This window comes from Alnus glutinosa, chromosome 6 (assembly GCF_958979055.1).
Source record: "Alnus glutinosa chromosome 6, dhAlnGlut1.1, whole genome shotgun sequence".
In the NCBI taxonomy this organism is placed as follows: Eukaryota; Viridiplantae; Streptophyta; class Magnoliopsida; order Fagales; family Betulaceae; genus Alnus; species Alnus glutinosa.
The window spans coordinates 19,901,483-19,921,328 of record NC_084891.1 but is presented as its reverse complement, the minus strand read 5'-3'; the positions used below and the strand labels follow the sequence as shown (position 1 = coordinate 19,921,328).

The following is a 19,846-nucleotide window of genomic DNA, read 5'->3' as shown; positions in this document are numbered from 1 at the left end:
CCAGACATCTTTTTGCCAAGCAATACTAAACAAAGCCAGATAAGACAGTTTCAACGGTGTATCCCCACACCAAATATCATGCCAAAAAATTACTTTTGACCCAACCCCCACATCAAAGTGGATTAATTTGGAAAACTTATCCCACCCCCTTCTAATATGTTTCCAAACTCCCACTCCAAATGTCCCCATTACCTCATTCGAACACCAACCACCCATTGTACTCTTATATGTAGCTTCGACCACCAATCTCTTTAAAGCCTCTCTCTCCATAGCATATAGCCACAACCAGTTCCCCAAAAGGGTTAGATTAAATTGAATCAAATTTCAAACTCCCAATCCACCTGAGTTTATTAGAGGCAGATCCCCATACAATTCACTAAATGGAATTTAAACTTATCCCCAAAGCCACCCCATAAAAAATCCCTTTGAAGTCTCTCGAGTCTGTTAGCCATTTCCATTGGAATAAGGAACATGGACAAGTAATACATAGGTAGATTGGATAGAGTACTTTAAAGCATAGTCAATCGACCACTCTTTGAAAATAAAGTTTCTTTCAACCACCCAACCGACGTTCTATTTTTTCAATATCGTCATTCCAAATAGAAGTGGCCTTATATGAAGCAGCCAATGGCAAACCCAAATATTTCATTGGCAATGAAGAAACTCTACACCCAAGAAGATGAGCCAAATCTTCAATATCTTCCATTTCTCCTATAGGACCAATTTTTTATTTTCCTCAATTGATTCTCAAACCCGAAAGTACTTCAAAACATAAGAAAATACATCGTAAATGTCTAATTTGATCAAAATTTGCACCACAAAAAATCAGCATATCATCGGCGAACAGTAAATAAGACATTATCAAGGCTTTGTTATCCCTCGACCCCACTGAGAACCTTGTCAAGAGACACCGGTCCATTGTCGCAGTCAATATTCAGCTCAATGCCTCCAAAACCACCACAAACAATAAAGGCGATAGCGGATCCCCCTGTCGCAACCTATGAGAGCTAGTAAAAAAACTAGGTGGAGTTCCTTTCACAAGTATGGAAAATCGTGCTGTAGATATGCAAAACTCTATCCAATACCTCCATTTCTCCTCAAACCACATCTCTTAAACAAATAGAGCAAGAACACCCACTTGACATGATCATACGCCTTCTTCAAATCCAAGCATTCATTATCAATAAGCACTGAATCTAAAACTTGTCTACCTCCAATGAAAGCATTCTGTGAGTTGGAAATAATCTTTCCCAACACCAACTTAAACCTGTCAGCTATAACCTTGGAGATGATTTTATACACACCACCCACTAGACTAATAGGCTTGAAGTCCTTCACATCTACAACACTTGTCTTTTTTTGGAATCAGAGAAACAAAAGTTGCATTAAAACTCTTCTCAATGGTCGTCAACTATGAAATTCCAAAAACACGACCATAATATCCTTTTTCACTACTTCCCAACACTTCTGAAAAAAATTCATAGCGAAACCATCCGATCCCAATGCTTTGTCACCATTCAATCCCCTCACCACCTCCCACACCTCATGCTCCTCAAACTCTCTTTCCAACCAAGTACTCTCATCCGCATCAATGGTTGGAACAAAAGAATATCCACCCTTGGCCGCCAAGTACACTGCTCAAAATACAATTTGCTATAAAAATGCATTATATGCTCCTTTATCTCCATAGTATTATTGGACATTGAACCATTGATATTCAAAGATTCCACAATATTACTTCTTCGATGTGAATTGGCCACCTTGTAAAAAAAAAATTGTATCTCTGTCACCCACCTTCAACCAACCACAAAGCCTTTGATTTCTGTCTCCAACTCACTTCTTCAAAAACGAAAGTTTTCTCCAACTTCTTAGAAATATCTACCTTCCTCATCCTTTCCTCCTTCACTAACCCACGATCCTCTGCAATTATATCAAGATCCCGAATGCCTTGCAATAGTTCCTTTTTTTTTTCTTCCCTACATCACCAAAACCCTCTTCATTCCCTTTTTTCAGATCCACCTTCAAAGCTTTCAACTTACTAGCCAAAACATAACTTGGTAAACCATGAAAATCATAAGGCAACCACCAAGTTTTAACCTGTTCAACAAAACCTTTAGACTTCAACCTCATGTTTTCAAACTTAAAATACATGCTTCTTCCTCTAGGCATCCCATAATCCAACAACAAAGGAAAGTGATCTGACAGAATACTTGACACTTGCCTCTATCACCTCTGAAAAATGTTCTTCTCACTCTGGAGATAGTAAAAATCTATCAATTCTAGACCATGCTTGCTCTTCCTGGTTATTGGACCAAGTAAACTACCCCTACAAGTGGTATATCCACTAGGCCTTGCATGAATATGAAATTCGAAAACTTCGCCATGGCTGCAGAATAACTAGAATCACTTGATCTCTCACTTGGAAACCAAACCACTTGAAATCTCCCCCAATACACCATGGCATCTCCCACCAGCTCATCAAACTAGCCAACTTAACCCACAAATCTAGTCGTGTAATGATGACTTGCATTACAGAAGTCATGGTGGGCCCGTTGAATTCTTTGTTTTCTCACTTCTTTTGTCTCACCCGTAGAATTCTTCATGGAGATGTTTTGTTTACTTTACTTCATGGTGAAACTTTGACCGACTTAGCCACTATATATTGAAGACACATTCAGTCAACTAGTGAAGTAGAGCGCAATGACTTCGTGAAAGTAACAAAAAAAAAAAAAAAAAAAAAACAAGAGAAAGACAGTGAAGAGAAAGAGCAACTCTCTTTTAGTTTTCTCACATTTTGGCCGTATGGTGCAGTATTTTGATTTAAAGAATGTTTTCTCTTTTGTATTTAATTCTCTTTTATGTGTAAGTGAGATTGAGGTGTATTGGGGCTTTTGAGCTTGAGTGGTTTTCTCCATACTACTCTTTGTACTCAATTCTTTTGATAGTGAATTTATTTCGAGTCCTCTCCACCAATGAATGTAGGCTTATTGAGCTAATCCACTTAAATCTTGGTGTCTTGTGTGATTGTATTATTTTATATTTTATGCATGATTTACAAGTGCATTCGACTCAAGATTATGCAACTCCAGAGAAATATGATTCCTTACACTACTTGTCCTCTTCTCAATCTCCTCATCTTCCAAGCATAGCCAGTAACTCCCCTGGACATATCCTTTCCATCTGTACACTATTGAATTACACTTAGTCCCTTCCTACCACGGTTCTCCACTGAACTGAGATCTCGCTTCGGACTAGATGAACACCCACAATCTATTTCCGCCTTGACAAAGCCACACCCCCGTCCTTGGCCCATCCTCCTCCTCACAGCCACTGCATGTTGAAGTTTTCCAAAGAGGTTTTGAACGGCATTGAAGTTTTTGGTGAATTTTTGATCGGTGTTGGCTTTTTTGTGGAACTTCAAATTATTTATGTTTGGTTTAGTGCATTTTCTTGTTAATGTATTTTTATAAAGTCTATATGTTTGTTTGTTCCAAGTTATTCTAGCTTGAGGCGAAGTATTAGAGTTCGTTTGTGTTCTTCATTTTTTTTTTGTTTTGTTTGTTTCTTCCAAGTTGAGCATATACTAAATTTGTTTCAGTTTGATGGGGAGTGTTAATCAATAATATGCTATGTATCCTATCCTAGAAACATGGTGAGGTGCTCCTAGTGAGTTGTCCTGGTATGAGCTGAGTTGTCTATTATCCATAACACTCTATAAAGCACATATATATTTGGAATAAATGCAGAAATAAGATTCACCCCTATTTCTCTTACATTTGCCTATTCTCAACATAACTAACAAAAATAAAAATAAGGAAAAGAAAAGAAAAGAGCTAAAAGTATCTTTTTTTACCAGCATGATGCCACTACCATCAGCGATTTTGCAGCCAGACATTAGAAATGGATCTTTGGAATCCTTGTGAACCTAAAAGGGAAAAAAAAAAATCAAAACAAAAAACATAATTTTTTATAAATTAAGACTACAAGATAGGTAGAAATTCTCACAATTTTACTCTCTCCAGTCATACTCGATTCATCAACAGCAAGAGAGTGAGCAGATATTAATACACCATCGGCAGGGACCTACAGAAAGATATAGAATGTCAAGTCGACAAAAAAATTGAAGCACAACTATGGTACACTACAATAAGAACAAAAGATAAACATTTACCTGATCACCAATGTTGAGAGGCACAACATCACCAACTACAACGTCATATATCGATATCTGAATTCTTCTGCCACCTCTAATAACCTATTAATGTGTATCTTCATATATAAATCAAAACAAGAAAAGACGCAGAGGAAGGAGAGGGGTAATGAAATCATAATCATAGAGCACAAAAATTCATAAAAGCAAACCTCCAAATGGATATTTCGCTTCTCCTCATTTAAATTCTCGAACTGAAGAGATTGTCTATAATCACTTATAGCTGTGTAGGAGTGAATTAAAAAAAAGAAAAAAAGAAAAAAAGAAGGATGTTAGAAGAGTTTATTAGGGTTAATATTTTACATGGGTATTTTGGTCATTGTATTGAATTGAATTATGAGAGGAGAGAAGCTACGTGAGAAATAGAATCCTTATATTTTGCATGCAAACCTATTAACATAGTATCAGAACCAAATGTCGTGAGTTTGAACCCTTTTTTTTTTTGATAGGTAATCAAAGAAATTTTATAAAAAGCGTAGGCACCCTTGAGCATATAAGAAGTATACAAAGGACACAAAAACAGAAATGGAAAAGAAACAAGAAAAAAATATGCAAAGACCCAACCACAACAGAAAACCCAATAAAATCCCGGGTAAAACCAGCCTAGAAACCCCCAGCAATATTATATCACAGCAAAGCCTTCTTGCTTTTTCCCCGAGTAGAACCAAGACTCCTAGCATCATAATTGATATCGCACTCAAGGTTATGAAGTTCTTTATTCCCTTTAATCTTAGGAATGGAGACAGGGACCTCAAGGCGCTGCCCCTCAACCTTTTGAGCCATAACATCCAAAAAAACCTTTTCATTCCCCACAAAGGAAATCCCCGTAGCTTGAAGGCACAACATAACGTCGAACATTGCCTTGGGAGAACCAATAGCCTCTCCAAAATCACCTCCCATCAAAGATCCTCCCACGTCAAATGGCGGGGAAGAAGGATTGGGCAGAAGAAGGAACCCACGCCTAACAAAGCTGACCACAAGCTCCCTATCGGCCATGATCTCAATAAGAGGCGAAGAAAGAGGACCCAGCGGAAGAGGAGAGGCAGTGAAAGCTACCAAAGACTCAGCAATCAAGCTCTTGTTAAGCTGCGCATCCTTTCGCTTCAAAGGAAACCTCAACACCGACTTCGACTCTAACGGATAGATAGGCGCCCTAGACTCCGACATCATGGGAAGTGAGAGCCTAAACCATTCACCCAACGCTATCGCCCTTGGCAAATCTAAGCTAACAACAGCAATGACCGACACTGAAGGAAACACCTCAAAACCCGGATCGTGCTCAGAAAAAGCTGGACTAGAGACTTACACAGAAGGGATAGAAGTGGTAGGGAAAGCAAGTACTGATACATGCGAAAAAAAGAGGAAGAAGAGGCGTGCATAGACGACTCTAGAGCAAAGAGTCCCACCAAGAAAATTTTGGAATTGATTCTGGTCTAGAGTACAATTGGATAGGACCAGAGAGGGAACCTGGAAATGCCGTTGAAGACCGCAGACCAGGAAACGCTTTTGGAACTATGGCCGCTGAAGATGTTGCCTCCGGGAAGAGGAGAGAGATCTGATCAAATCCTAGACTTGGATTCGCACATGGACCCGAGACCCACCCCGCATCCGCACCAGAAAACAATGAGGGCTTAGGACCTGAATCCACAGGAACCCTCTTGGTATGGCTTAAGCACCAACTGATTGGACCAAGCCTGAAACCGGAAACCTTTGAAAGCAGCCTTATACTTCTTAATCACCTGGCCTACCACAAAATTACCCACCCTACGTTTAAGCCCAAAAGAGGACTTAATGCCTAGTCTCTTCGAAAACCCATAAGCCCAATCTAAAGCCTTGGAGAAGTGTCCAAACAGCTCAAGAAACTTTCTGAACGCACCAAACTCACCCTGCATTGAAGTGTCAACCTCAACTTTTGCATCCCTAGACACGCAAGCTGAGCTACCTCTAAAGTCTATAGAACTAAAGCGATCATCAACATGAAAGTTCTTACCTAGGGGACCAAACGTTTGCTTTTCCAAATGAAGTAATCCATCGCCTGTCGAATCACCTCCATCTCCATACCCAACTGATGAAGCTTCTCCAACTCGCACCATTCCGCCACCAGCCATGCCTTTTCAACCTTTTCCGCACCCTATGAACCTGATGTCTGACCTAGAGGCCGACAACCCATGCAGCACCACCTCCATGAACGACGGAAGTCCTGCTTCCTTTACCAGCCTATTCCCTGCCGGAGGACCACCAGAAGACGGAAACCCATCCGTGGCTAGAAGAAAGGCCAAAGGTTTGCTCAGCTCCCCAAAAACACAGCTCCAACCCCGTTCATCACAACCTTCAGGAAACAGAATCAGCCATCTCCGGCCTCCCATGGCGTAAACCGCTACCTCTAAGAACTGACCAGACCTATTCTCACCTCTCCAAGTGAGGTTGCCTAAGACCCCTCCCAAAAGGATTTGATGAAATCCTCGATCCCAGGATTTCTCAATACCTTTTCCACCATCGACAACAGCCAAGCAGTGCATCTCGTCCCCAAAATAACACCCTTGAGAACCCTTTCCTCTTTTCCTCCAACCGAAGCTCTGCTAACCTTTTCACCATTGAAAAACGGAAGGATTTAGCCTCCACAAAGAACTGGCTCTCCATCTCTAACCGCAACTGGCAACCCTTACAATGAATGCATCCCTTTCTCGCTTTGCAGAGAGAAAGGGATGTACATGAGGGAGGGAACAAAGGCTATCCACCTCTGTTGTGTGGTCGATGGAGAATGGTGGCAGTCACCTGGCTGTGTAGTGCTCGTAGGGAAGGAGAGACAAAGGCTATCCTCAAACCTTGACTCCATCATTTATCCCAATTTCAATTAAATATTCTACATGTTGGGCCTTACCTATTAAAAGATAGTTTGAGCCCACACATCAGGGGGAGTGTTAAAATATTGGTTAAGTGATTAAATTTACCTCTTCCTAATAGCTTAAGCTTTTAGGATAAGTGGTAATTTAATGTAGGCCAAAGAAAACACTAATAAGTGGAAATATCCTTCCATATAGAGGCAACCAATATGACATAATTCTTAAACTCCTCCAACTTGTAACTACAAAAGAAATGACATAACAAACGGGTTGCAAATTTCAAAGGTTCATAGAGAATTCAAGACACAAAATGACAGAATAAAAACAAATTAAGATTTAAAATTTAAATTACAACATATACCACACATACACATTAAACTTGTACCTGGGCAATTATAAATGAAGCAAGAGTAATACTAACCGGGAAATTTATGAATTGCCATAGAAAACTGTTAGTATTTTGATTGGCTGCATTATGTTGACAAAAATTACTATTATGTAATGTAACTGCTTTCACAGGGATGCCGTTTAGTTCAGAGTCTTCAAGATATTCAGAGTTTGTTATCTGATGTGGAAAGAGCCTCATCATGACAAGATCAATGTCACAAGCATCAAGAAGGAATTTCTAGACTCCAAGAAGACTCTGCAATGTCTACAGCTTAGCAAAAGTCGGATCCCGAGTTTATCGTCCGAATGGCCTAGTGAAACACCTGGACACTCATCAAGTCAGTAACATAAATAACGATGCTGTTTTACAAGAGATTCCGCTATTCAAAAGTGTTTCAGAAGATTCTGCACTGCTTGCAAGTCAGAAGATTTTTGGTTCCCTATCAACCGTCCGGACGATCGTGCCATCCCGTTCGGACGCTCATCTGTCTACTGTTCCATTTGTCCGGACGACGTGCCATACCGTCCGGACGCCCAGACAGGCCTAGCATCATTCGTCTGGACGACGTATATTTCCGTCCGGACCCTCCACTGTATCGAGAAGCTTCTGTTCCATCTTGCATCCCTCCAGACGCCTCTCAGTATTCAACCAAGCTTCATATTCTTTCCAAGTTCAGTAATGGGAAAATTGCTTCAACCGTCCGGACGACGTGGAATACTGTTCGGACGCTCTTCTCCTTAAGGCAAGAATCGCAATTCAAATTTGTTAGTATTTTGGCCTCATTCTGTGTTTGGACAAAATCACTTATATGTAAGGATGCTGCAAACAGGGATTCCACTGTTCAGAGTGAAGTCAGAAGAATTTCAAAGTTCCCTGTTAGCCGTCCGGACGATGTGTCATCCCGTCCGGAAGCCAGATATTCCAGCATCATTCGTCCGGACGACGTGCTTCTTCCGTCCGGACACTTCACTGTATCAAGAAGCTTCTATGCCAGCTTGCTTCGTCTCGACGTTTCAGCAGCACGTCCAGACGCCTATCAGTTCTCGAACAGTTCACTAATTCTTTCCAAGTTCCAAGAAAGGAAAGATCAATCAACCGTCCGGACGATGTGATATACCGTCCGGACACGTATCTCCGTAAGGCAAGAATCGCAGTTCAAAATAAACCGTCTGGACATCTGACAGCTGTGGTCCGAACGTTGGTGCATCGTATATGGTAACTGACGATTCGACTTCAACCGTCCGGACGTCTCCTCCTTATGGTCTGGACGCACACGCATCAGATATGGAAATTGTGTGCTGAAGTTTAGCCGTCCGGACGCTCCTGCCACTTGGTCCAGACGCGCGAAGCCTGTTATGGAAATTACTTGCAGCAGACGTGCGTCCGTCCGGACGATCGAGCCATCCCGTCCGGACAATGTTCTTATACAGGAAAGATTTCTCCGTGAAAATTTCAGAAAATCCTGTCGCACAGTTGTTTGTCCGGACGGTCATGGTCCACCGTCCGGACGGCTCACAGGCTTATTTTGCCTGACGCTCATTCTGACCCCCAGACTATAAATAGGGGTCCTTGGGCACTTAGAGCTACAAGAATTCGGTGTGAATTCCATTAGAGCTTAGAGACGTGTTATTTCCTCTAGAGCCGTTTTTCAAGTGTGCTGCGCTGTTAACCGAAGTCTATCTTAGAGGGCGGCTCTAAGGTAAGGAGTTTCATTGAAGACCCCTTCAGGTAGGTGAACCTGATTGGGAAGCGTTCGTGTTGGGTTACACGTCAGAGAGCAAGGTACGACCACTGCATCGGTACAAGTGAGTGTTACTATCTTGTATCTAGCTTTGTCTTCTGAATAGTGAAATTCCTGGGTTTGGCTGCCCCGAGTGGTTTTTCTCTTAACTGAGTTTCCACTTCGTCAACAAAATTCTTGTGTCATTTACTTTCCGCTGTGCCTTAATTTTTGTTGACACTTATGCACACATTTTACTTTTAGAAGTCATTTCAATTTTTCAATTGGTATCAACGCTTGAACTAGTCACTGAAAAGAACACTCGTCTTTCAAATGACAAAGCCCTCCATGCTCTATGCCAAGCACTTTCTCCATCTGAATTCGCTAAGATTTCAAATTGCGAATCAGCCAAAGCAGCATGGCAAATTTTGGAAACAACATATGAAGGCACAAAACTTGTAAAATCTGCCAAACTTCAGATGTTGATTTCAAAATTTGAAGAAATTAAGATGTTAGAGGAAGAGACATTTGAAGAGTTTTACTCCAAAATAAGTGACCTAAGGAACTCCATGGTGATTCTTCGGAAACCTATCTCGGATGTAAAACTCATCCGAAAAATTCTCAGATCTTTGCCCGAGCGTTTCAGGATTAAGGTGACGACCATTGAGGAAAACAAGGATCTTGATGAAATGAAGATTGAAGAGCTGGTTGGATCTCTTCAAACATACGAGCTGTCTTTGCCCCCGATCAAGAAATTAAATACCATTGCTCTTAAGGCTTCCAAGAAGAGGGTAGAAGCCTCATTTGAAGAAGAATCTGAGGATGAAGAAAAGGCTGTGGCAATGCTTGCCAAAAATTTCAGAAGACTAATGAAAGATGATCGGTTTAAGAAGAAGTTTTCTGAAAAAGCCAAGAAACCTCTCAGAGAAGCTGAATTAGAGGATGAGAAAGATCCCAGAGGACCCCGATGTTTTGAATGCTCAGGCTATGGGCATATCCGGGCCGATTGCGGGAATCTCAAGAAGGGCAAGGGGAAGGCTTACAATGTGACTCTCAGTGATGAGTCCGAAGAAGATGCTCCAGAGTCTGACAAATTTATGGTTTTTGTGGCCCCTTATGTTGAAGAAGAAGACTCATATTATTCGGAGCATAGTGAGAATGAGGTAGAGCTCAAGGAAGCATACAAAACTCTCTACAAAGAGTTTGAGAAGCTGAGGGAAGGCCGAAAGCAGCAAGTTAATGATCTGAACAGTATGCATACTGAGAAGAGCTCACTGCTACTCAAGATACAGGAGCTCGAGGAAAAGCTACTTGAGACACAGCTCCAGCTAGAGAGAGTCACTGATGAGAAGTTGACTCGTATGCTGTCCATTCAGAAGAGCCCACATGACAAGACTGGTCTCGGGTATGTAGCTTCCTCTTCTGATATTCCTTCTTCCTCGAAGACTGTGTTTGTGCCTCCTACAATCCCAGAGCTTCCTCCAGTTATTGAAGATAAATAGAAGGAAAAGGTCAATGATGATGTTCCAGGCACTCAGCAGCCTCATTCCATCAGAAGACCTCCTATTTGCCATCACTGTGGTCTCAGTGGGGATGTACGGCCTTAGTACTCCCTCTTGAAAGCACAAAAGGCCAAAGCCAAGAAAGAAGTGCCTAGACAAGCTCAGTATGGCACTGTACCTGCAGTTCAGCATCAGACTCCTTGGCATCAGGCACCATGGGGACAAGCACCAAGACATCAGTTCCAAGCCTCTTGGTCTCATGCTCCTCAACATCAGCGGCCTCAACAGCAGTTTGTACCAGCCATTTAGAGTGGCACTTACAAGAGCAAACCCAGGCATTTGAGAAGGCCTCAAGAGCAATACATCGGTGAGCCTCCTGTTTGGATGCAAAACATGATGGAGTGGATGATGCAGTCTTGTCAGCCACCACCCACTAGAAGGATGACTTGGGCTGAGAAGGACAGGTACCCCAGGAGGGAGAATAGACGCACCTAGCGGATTCAGGTGTTCATGCCTAGGATTTGGTTCCTAATCCTAAGGCATCAGGTTTGATTGTTAGCATATTTTCCTTGTCATATTTATGTGCTAGTTATCTAGGAACCAGTTGGTTGTGCCCCCTTGTTTTTTTCTTTTTTTCTCTTCTGAGAAAACTTTACAGGTATTTTTGGGGAAGACAGAAAAAGCAGGTCGAGCGACTGTTTTTCTGTAGTGGCATCTTTGAGCACACACAGGTTTGATTGTACCTTAGCATATGATGTCTTTTTCCATATTGCTTGTTGTGTTGGTTTATTTCCTTTAAAAAAAAAAAAAAAAAAAAAAAAAAAAAAAAATTGGGGAGAATTCGCAGGATATTATTTCTCTTGGCTTATTAGATATTGCATGCATTTTTGCCTAATATCTCAATTCGGTATGCATTGATTAAATACGCTTAGATATAATTGAGAGTTTTGACTATGCTAGCCAAGTGTTTTTCCTGTTGATGCAAAAAGTAGGATAGCTTCTTTCCTCATGAAATGAAAAAGTGCACTATCCCGGGCTTCCCTAAAGGTACATGTTTCCTTCTCTGACTCTTTGCTTTTGGAAATTTTGGATAAGAGAAGAAGTCCTTGATTAGATGGCCAATTTAACCACAGGCTAGTTGAACCTAGCATCTATAAATTCTGGCACTCCCTTCAGTTTGCAGTACCATAAGTTTCGAGCAGTAATTCATAAAAAGTTATGTGCTTTAAATTTTGTTTAATCACTGCTTATGTGCTTAAATTTACCTTGTCCTCTATGAGCAAGTAAAAAATTATGTGTTGTATCTTAGGGAGAGTGTATCAGATGATGGTGTCTAGGCCCTAGCAAGCTATAAGGTTTGACTTTTGGCTAATCTGTCTTGGATTTTCTCTCATGTCTGGAAAATCTAGTTGCATTTTGTCATGTCTTGGATAGTCTTACCTTGTGGGAAAAGAGTCTCCACACACACACACATTGCTTGAGTTGAGTTTCCTATTTGATTTTTATATGATCAGGAAAAATTATGTGTGCTAATTGAAATCTCAACTTTCTTTTATATCTCTGTGTATTTCTGAGATGCTCTCTGATTGTGTTATTAGTTAATTATGCATGCGTATTCTAACACTGACTTGAGAAAATTTGATCTCTGTAAATTCTTCTCATCCTTTCTGGTGTTTTAGTGTGGAGCGTTCGGACGGTCTACATTGACGTCCGGACGGTTCTCCCTTGGAGTCCGACGGAGATGGAGCCCACATGTCCGGACAGGACCTGACGGAGTCCGGACGCGCGCTGTCATCATCGTTCGAATGGTATCTTTATATCGTCCGGACGCGCATGACCTTTCTGCTCCTTTCCGAGGTAGCTAGCGTCTGGACGTCATCAATCCACTGTCCGGACGGGGACCCCACAGCGACTATAAAATGCTCAGATCGCCGAATTCTCTTCATACCCCACAAAATCAGATTTTTTGGCTGTTTGTGAGTAAGGTTGGCTTTATGTTTTTGGCATTTTGCATATATCTCTCATATTTTAGGTATTTTTCTAGTCTTTTTCTCTTCAATTTTCTTTAAAACTGTTAGAATGTTATTTATTTTTGGAATATGAGATGCATATATTTGCTATGCTGAAATTTCTTGGACTTAGTTGATATTGTTTTTGAAGTCCCTTTACTACTGTTATTCTGCCAAATTTGTTTTATCCTAACAAGAATATTTTTGGAATATTTTTTTTTGGAAATTCTTGTTGGATCTTTTGCAGAATCATGTCTGCCAGCAGTCCACCCCGCAGGGTCCGTCAGAGGCTTGTGGAAGACAAGGCTGAATTTCAGGCCAAAATTATGGACCGCTCCGTCATTGCTGAGTGGAACGTGCTTCGGCCTGATATCATGGTACCCCACTGGACAACATTCTTGACATCATTCAGACGTACAACTGGGGATATCTCCACAGTTGTGCTTGTGTGGTGTACACTAGACTGGTCAAGCTATTCTACGCCAACCTGGAGGTGGTGCAGAATGATGATCATGGAGTGGTGCTCCAGTCCTCTGTTGCAGGCCACCTCATCACTGTTGATCCTTAGGTCATCAGTAACATCATCCGAGTCCCAGTGCTCGAGATTTCGGCCAGCCCCTACAATAAGGTGGTGCTGCCTCCATCCCTAGATGATCTCAGGGAATTTTTTCGTGCCGTTCCACAAGGTGTGGAGCGCTCTACTGCCATCCGGATTGGTGCCCTATCACCCTCCCACCGCATGCTGGCCAAGATAATCCAGTAGAACATCTGGCCGGTTGCTCGGCGCAGTGATCTGATCCTGAAACGGGCCCAGTTTGTCTATGCTATCCACCTCTGCCTGCCTTTCTGCCTATGCAAGCACATTTTGGGGGTTATATTAGAGGCCCGTGATGAGAGCACTGCTGGTCTCCCTTTTGGCTGCCTCCTTACTCAGATTATTCTTCAGTCGAGCATAAATGTCAATGGCGAACCAAATAAGAAAATCCAGTTGCCCATCAGCAAGCAGACATTGATGAAGTCTAATGCGCAGCTGAGGAGAGATGACTCTGATGATGATGAGGCGCCCCCACCTGCTGCTATGCCAGTCAGCTTTCCAGATATGGCTTCATCCTCACGTACTGTACCGCCATCTGAGCCAGAGGTAAATTATGCTCAGATTATGGAGGCTCTTGCTGCACTTCAGGGAGGGATGAGCAGCTTGCAGGTGTCTATGTCGTCCATGCAGCAGTCTATGAGTTCCTTGCAGCTTGCTGTGCACTCCATCGACAGGCGTGTGGAGCAGAACCAGTTGGACCTTCAGGAGTGCTTGAAGTATCATCATCCTAACAGTAGTGATGATGAGGATGGTGCAGATGGGATTTTACCCATGACTGAGGATGTTTGATTCCCTCTTATGTTTTTTTTGTAGTCTATTTGTTATTTTTGAGACAATTTCTGTTTGTGGTTAAAACTTTTTGGATATATATTACTTTGTTTCCCGGGTCCTTCTGAGACTGTTAGGGGGAGTAATTTTTATGACAGTTAGTTTTTATTACTCTGTTTACCCTTTGTCCCTTTGTGACAAAAAGGGGGAGTAATTTTCATTTTGGACCGGGAATATATTTCCAAACCGATCAAGTGATTTTTGTCCAGAATGGCCAAAGGGGGAGTTTGTTAGTATTTTGGCCTCATTCTGTGTTTGGACAAAATCACTTATATGTAAGGATGCTGCAAACAGGGATTCCACTGTTCAGAGTGAAGTCAGAAGAATTTCAAAGTTCCCTATCAGCCGTCCGGACGATGTGTCATCCTGTCCGGACGCCCATCTGTCTACTACTCCATCCGTCCGGACGATGTGTCATCCCGTCCGGACGCCAGATACTCCAGCATCATTCGTCCGGACGACGTGCTTCTTCCGTCCGGACACTTCACTGTATCGAGAAGCTTCTGTGCCAGCTTGCTTCGTCTCGACGTTTTAGCAGCACGTCTGGACGCCTATCAGTTCTCTAACAGTTCACTGATTCTTTCCAAGTTCCAAGAAAGGGAAGATCAATCAACCGTCTGAATGATGTGATATACCGTCCGAACGCGTATCTCCGTAAGGCAAGAATCGCAGTTCAAAATAAACCGTTCGGACATCTGACAGCTGTGGTCCGGACGCTCGTGCATCGTATATGGTAACTGACGATTCGACTTCAACCGTTCGGACGTCTCCTCCTTATGGTCTGGACGCACACACATCAGATATGGAAATTGCGTGCTGAAGTTTAACCGTCCAGACGTCTCCCCCTTATGGTCCGGATGCACACGCATCAGATATGGAAATTGCGCGCTGAAGTTTAGCCGTCCGGACGCTCCTGCCTCTTGGTCCGGACGGGCGAAGCCTGTTGTGGAAATTACTTGCAGCGGACGTGCGTCCGTCCGGACGATCGAGCCATCCCGTCCGGACGATGTTCTTATACAGGAAAGATTTCTCCGCGAAAATTTCGGAAAATCCTGTCGCACAGTTGTCCGTCCGGACGGTCATGGTCCACCGTCCGGACGGCTCACAGGCTTATTTTGCCTGACGCTCATTTTGACCCCCAGACTATAAATAGGGGTCCTTGGGCACTTAGAGCTGCAAGAATTCGGTGTGAATTCCATTAGAGCTCAGAGACGTCTTATTTCCTCTAGAGCCGTTTTTCAAGTGTGTTGTGCTGTAAACCGAAGTCTATCTTAGAGGTTGGCTCTAAGGTAAGGAGTTCCATTGAAGACCCCTTCAGGTAGGTGAACCTGGTTAGGAAGCGTTCGTGTTGGGTTACACGTCAGAGAGCAAGGTACGACCACTGCATCGGTACATGTGAGTGTTACTATCTTGTATCTAGCTTTGTCTTCTGAATAGTGGAATTCCTGGGTTTGGCTTCCCCGGAGTGGGTTTTCTCTTAACTGAGTTTCCACTTCGTCAACAAAATCCTTGTGTCATTTACTTTCCGCTGTGCCTTAATTTTTGTTGACACTTATGCACATACTTTACTTTTAGAAGTCATATCAATTTTTCAAAATTCAACAATCCGGACGCCAGTCTGCCATCGTCCGGACGCGCGTGCATCTGATATGAAAATTGCGTATTTAACTTCAACCGTCCGGACGCCTGCCTATCATGGTTCAGACGTGTGCACCACAGATATGGAAATTGTGTGTTGAAGATCAACCGTCCGGACAGCCCCCCTTGATCCGGATGCTTGACGCCTTATATGGAAATTACTTGCAACGGACATGCGACCGTCCGGACGACAGTGTCTCACTATCCGGATGCGGCTCTCAAACAGGAAAGATTTTCAGTGAAATTCTCAGAAATTCTGGTCGCACAGTTGTTCGTCCGGACGGCTCAGGTTCACCGTCCAAAAGGCGTCCGTACATATTACTGCAGTCGTTCATGTGAACCCTTAGCCTATAAATAGAGGCCCCTGGGCATTGAGAACTGCAAGAATTCAGTGATGAATTCCATAGTGCGTAGAGAGTTGTATTTTAGAGTTGCTGTGCTGATCTGTTCACTCTAAAGCTGTTGCCAAGTGCTGTTGCTGTGCTAAAACTGAAGTCTATCTTAGGTGTTAGCCCTAAGGTAAAGGATTCCATTGAAGACCCCTTCAAGTAGGAGACTTGATTGGGAGGCGTTCGTGTTGGGTTACACGTTAGAGTTCAAAGTATGACCACTGCATAAGGGTATGTGAGTGCTACTGTTTTGTAACTAGCTTTGTCTTCTGAATAGTGGATATCCTGGGTTTGGCTGCCCCAAAGTGGTTTTTCTCTTGGTTGAGTTTCCACTTCGTCAACAAAATATATTTCTCCTTTAATTCCGCATTTTGATATTTTGTTGCACACTATTTTACACACTTGTTAAATTTAGAAGTCCATTTAATTTTTCAAAAACAAAGCTCTTAAATACATGTATGCAAGTAAGTAAATGAGGGTATGAAAATATCAACAAGTATTACATAAGTATTTACCAATTCGTGTTTTAAAATATATATATATATATATATATATTTTAAAACACGAATTGGTAAATACTTATGTAATACTTGTTGATATTATATGTTAATTTGTGATTGACTGCATTCTATTGGATAAAATCACTTTTATGTAATGTTGCCGTTTGTTCAGGGATACCAATTTTTTTTCAAAGTCTTCGTTTCAGAGATGTGCTTCTCAAAGTTCAAAGAAGATTCTGTGCAGTTTCCAAGTTAGAAGAAATTGGATCCCAAGCTTCCATCCGAACGGCCTAGTCATGCGTCCGGACGCCCATCAATGTTTACTATTCAAGCTTGCATCCGTCCGGACATCTCAGTAACATGTCCGGACGCTCTTCAGAGTTCCAGAAGAATCCAGCGTTCAAGTACATCCGTCCGAACAACGTAGCAATACCGCTCGGACGCCAGTCAGTGTTCAACAAGTAAAAGGACTTCCTTCGTAGACACAGATATAGGAAGACAACTGCAACCGTTCGGACATTAGGTCTACACCGTCTGGACGCTATCCTTGATAAGGCAAGACGTGGAGAAGAATTGTAACCGTCCAGATGTCAGGGCAACACCGTTCGGACGCCACTCTTTATTATGGAAATTTCGTACAACAGAAGTGTAACATCGTCCGAACACTAGGGCAACATCGTCTGGACGCCGCCTTATTCAAGAAAGATTTTCAGCGCTTTTTGGAAAGCCGGTTGCATAGTTGTCCATCCGGACGCTTTCAGCTACCATCCGGACGCCGCCAAGAGAAATTCGTTACAGACTCAATTTAGGTCTGCTGAGCCTATAAATAGATGCCTCTAGGCATGTACAATTTACAGAATTTGGTATTGAATTCTTTAAAGCTTAGAGAGTATATTTTAGGAGATATTGTCCTGATCCGCTTACTCTCAAGCATTGTCATTGTGTGTTGTTGCTGTGCTCGTCAATTGAAGTCTATCTTATGGAAGAGCCCTAAGGTAAAGGAATCCATAAAAGACCCCTTCAAGTATGAGACTTGGTTGGAAGGCGTTCATGTTGGGTTACATGTCAGAGCACTAGATACGATCGCTGCATCGAGTATATGAGTGTTACTGTCTATGTACTAGCTTAGTCTTCTAATAGTGGATTTCCTGGGTTTGACTGCCCCGGATTGGTTTTTCTCTTAATTGAGTTTCAACTTCGTTATCAAAATAATTGTGTCATTTAAATTCCGTTTTTACATTATTTTGTTACACATTGTGCACACACACACACACACACGGTTAAATTAGAAGTTATCTATTTTTCAATATATATATATATATATATATATATATATATATAATTGTTGATAGAAAATAGGGCTAGTGGGACACACTCTCTACGGTGGGTGTAGACGCGTCCCGTCATTTCTTTCTTGCTTGTTGGTTTCTTGGCTCTCGTGTTAGGATTCTTTGATATTCTGGCCTCATTGGTTTTGGGTTGGTCAAGAAGGTTCTTTGTTGAATCTAAGTCCTTAGAATTCGTCTGTGTGGAGGGGTCTCAGTTTCACAAGTGTATGAAAGAAGTAAAGGTCTTGCTTGTTTAGTCTCTTTGAGTAAGGTCAATGTGTCGTGATTGTTGGACACCATCAGATCTTTGCTTCAAGTAGAGCATTCGAAGGAATTTGTGAAGTTATCGAGGGTGGGGATTAAAGCCTTCATTTCCCAATGTAGTTTGAATCATTTTTAGTTGTTTCTTGTCAATAGCGGATAGCGAAATGCGAAGGTAATGGTAGGAGAGACTTGATCATCTTGGAAGGTAGAAGAGATAGCGGCTAGTCAAGTTTCACTCTCAAGTTGAGTAGGTTCCTTGATGATTTTCAGTCACCCCACGAAGGTGGTTTAAGGAAATCATAATTAGTGATTGTTTAAGATGGGATGCCAGCGTCTACCTCAACAGAGCAACCTTTGGCGCATGTAATGCAGGATTCAACTGTGGTGGTTGACAAGTGTTCATATAGTAGGTCTTGGTCGAGCTGAGCCAGAATGGAGGTAGCCTTGCCTATCTCGACGCTACAGTATCAATAACTTTGAGTGCCAACGGTTGAGAAGTGAACGAGGAAAGGAACACTAAGGTTTCCCGAATTTCTGTTGGTTTTGTCTGTACTACATAAGGTCCATTATAGTGGATGTTAGTATTGTGCGTGGCAATGCCAAGGATGTCAACATTGTCCTTTATTCTTTGAAGAAAGGAGAATGATACAAATTCATCCCCTACTCATCTCACTTTCATAATTTCATATCCACAATTGAATTTGTAGGACTCAATGCAAATCCAATGGTGGATTTCAAACTTGGTTGAATGGAGATGGGTAGGAGATGGACGCAATTGTTAACTCAAGTCAGCTCTTTGGCCCTCCATAGCTCCACAGCAACATCACAAAGTCAATTGTGTTCAATGGAAAGGTAGTTAGCATGTTTCGGAGGGCGAAGTACCAGAAATCTCCTTCGATGGCAACTCCCAATCTATGGCACTATATTAGGTCACCGAGTCACGGGGTCTCCCTCAGTCTCCAAGCTAGAGTTTTGCCGACAATGAGGCTGAGCGGGTTGTCTCCAGGTCTAGGACCCCCATCGATGGTGATACCTAAAGTTTTGGTGGGTTGCAATGCATCGCCACTAAAGAGCTTTTAACGTTGACAATATCATTTACGCATAGCAATTGCGTCATGGAGGTTCGGTGGCAGAAGTAGACGTTACTATTATTGGTGTGGGGGATGTTAGGTCCTCAGTTTTGGGTCCCCTTACAGATAATGATGGTATCTTTCCTCTGATTGATTCTCATGTGGGGGTTGTCAACAATGTGGTTGTTTCTTAGGCCTTGAATTGGTAAGTTGTTCTAAGGAAGGGGAAGAAGGTTTTTGCTCCTAGTTTAAACCCTTGACCCTTTTTCCATCTCTAACATTGAGGAATGAGGAGGTTTGTTGTGTGGGTCAAAGCCCAATCAAAGGGTTGTGATGCAAGGAGCGGCCTGAGCCATGGTGCAACCAATTAATGTTACTTCTCACTAGTCTTTTCTTAGTTAGGGTAGGAGCAGAAAGGTGGATAACTTGGGCCTTGCTGTGATTCCCACTATGGCCAAGAACTTAGCAGAGACTAGAAGCCCTAGAAAAAAGTTGCTACCTGCCTCGAATGTGAGAGTATTGGAGGGCTGTGGGTTAGAGAGTGAGAATAGCGCATCGGACT

General features: G+C 42.4%; 1 protein-coding gene across 3 annotated transcripts in view; it reads right to left on the bottom strand.

The window, feature by feature from the left end:
• LOC133872070 (calcium-transporting ATPase 10, plasma membrane-type) overlaps positions 1-19,846 on the bottom strand; it is a 65,870-nt gene that overhangs the window by 21,749 nt on the left and 24,275 nt on the right. For all 3 annotated transcript variants that reach the window (XM_062309580.1, XM_062309578.1, XM_062309579.1), the window contains 4 exons: positions 4,363-4,433; positions 4,172-4,255; positions 4,006-4,083; positions 3,854-3,925 (listed from right to left, as the gene is read on the bottom strand). In XM_062309580.1, the coding sequence (XP_062165564.1) occupies positions 3,854-3,925; positions 4,006-4,083; positions 4,172-4,255; positions 4,363-4,433 (305 nt within the window). The remainder of the gene's footprint in view (positions 1-3,853; positions 3,926-4,005; positions 4,084-4,171; positions 4,256-4,362; positions 4,434-19,846) is intronic.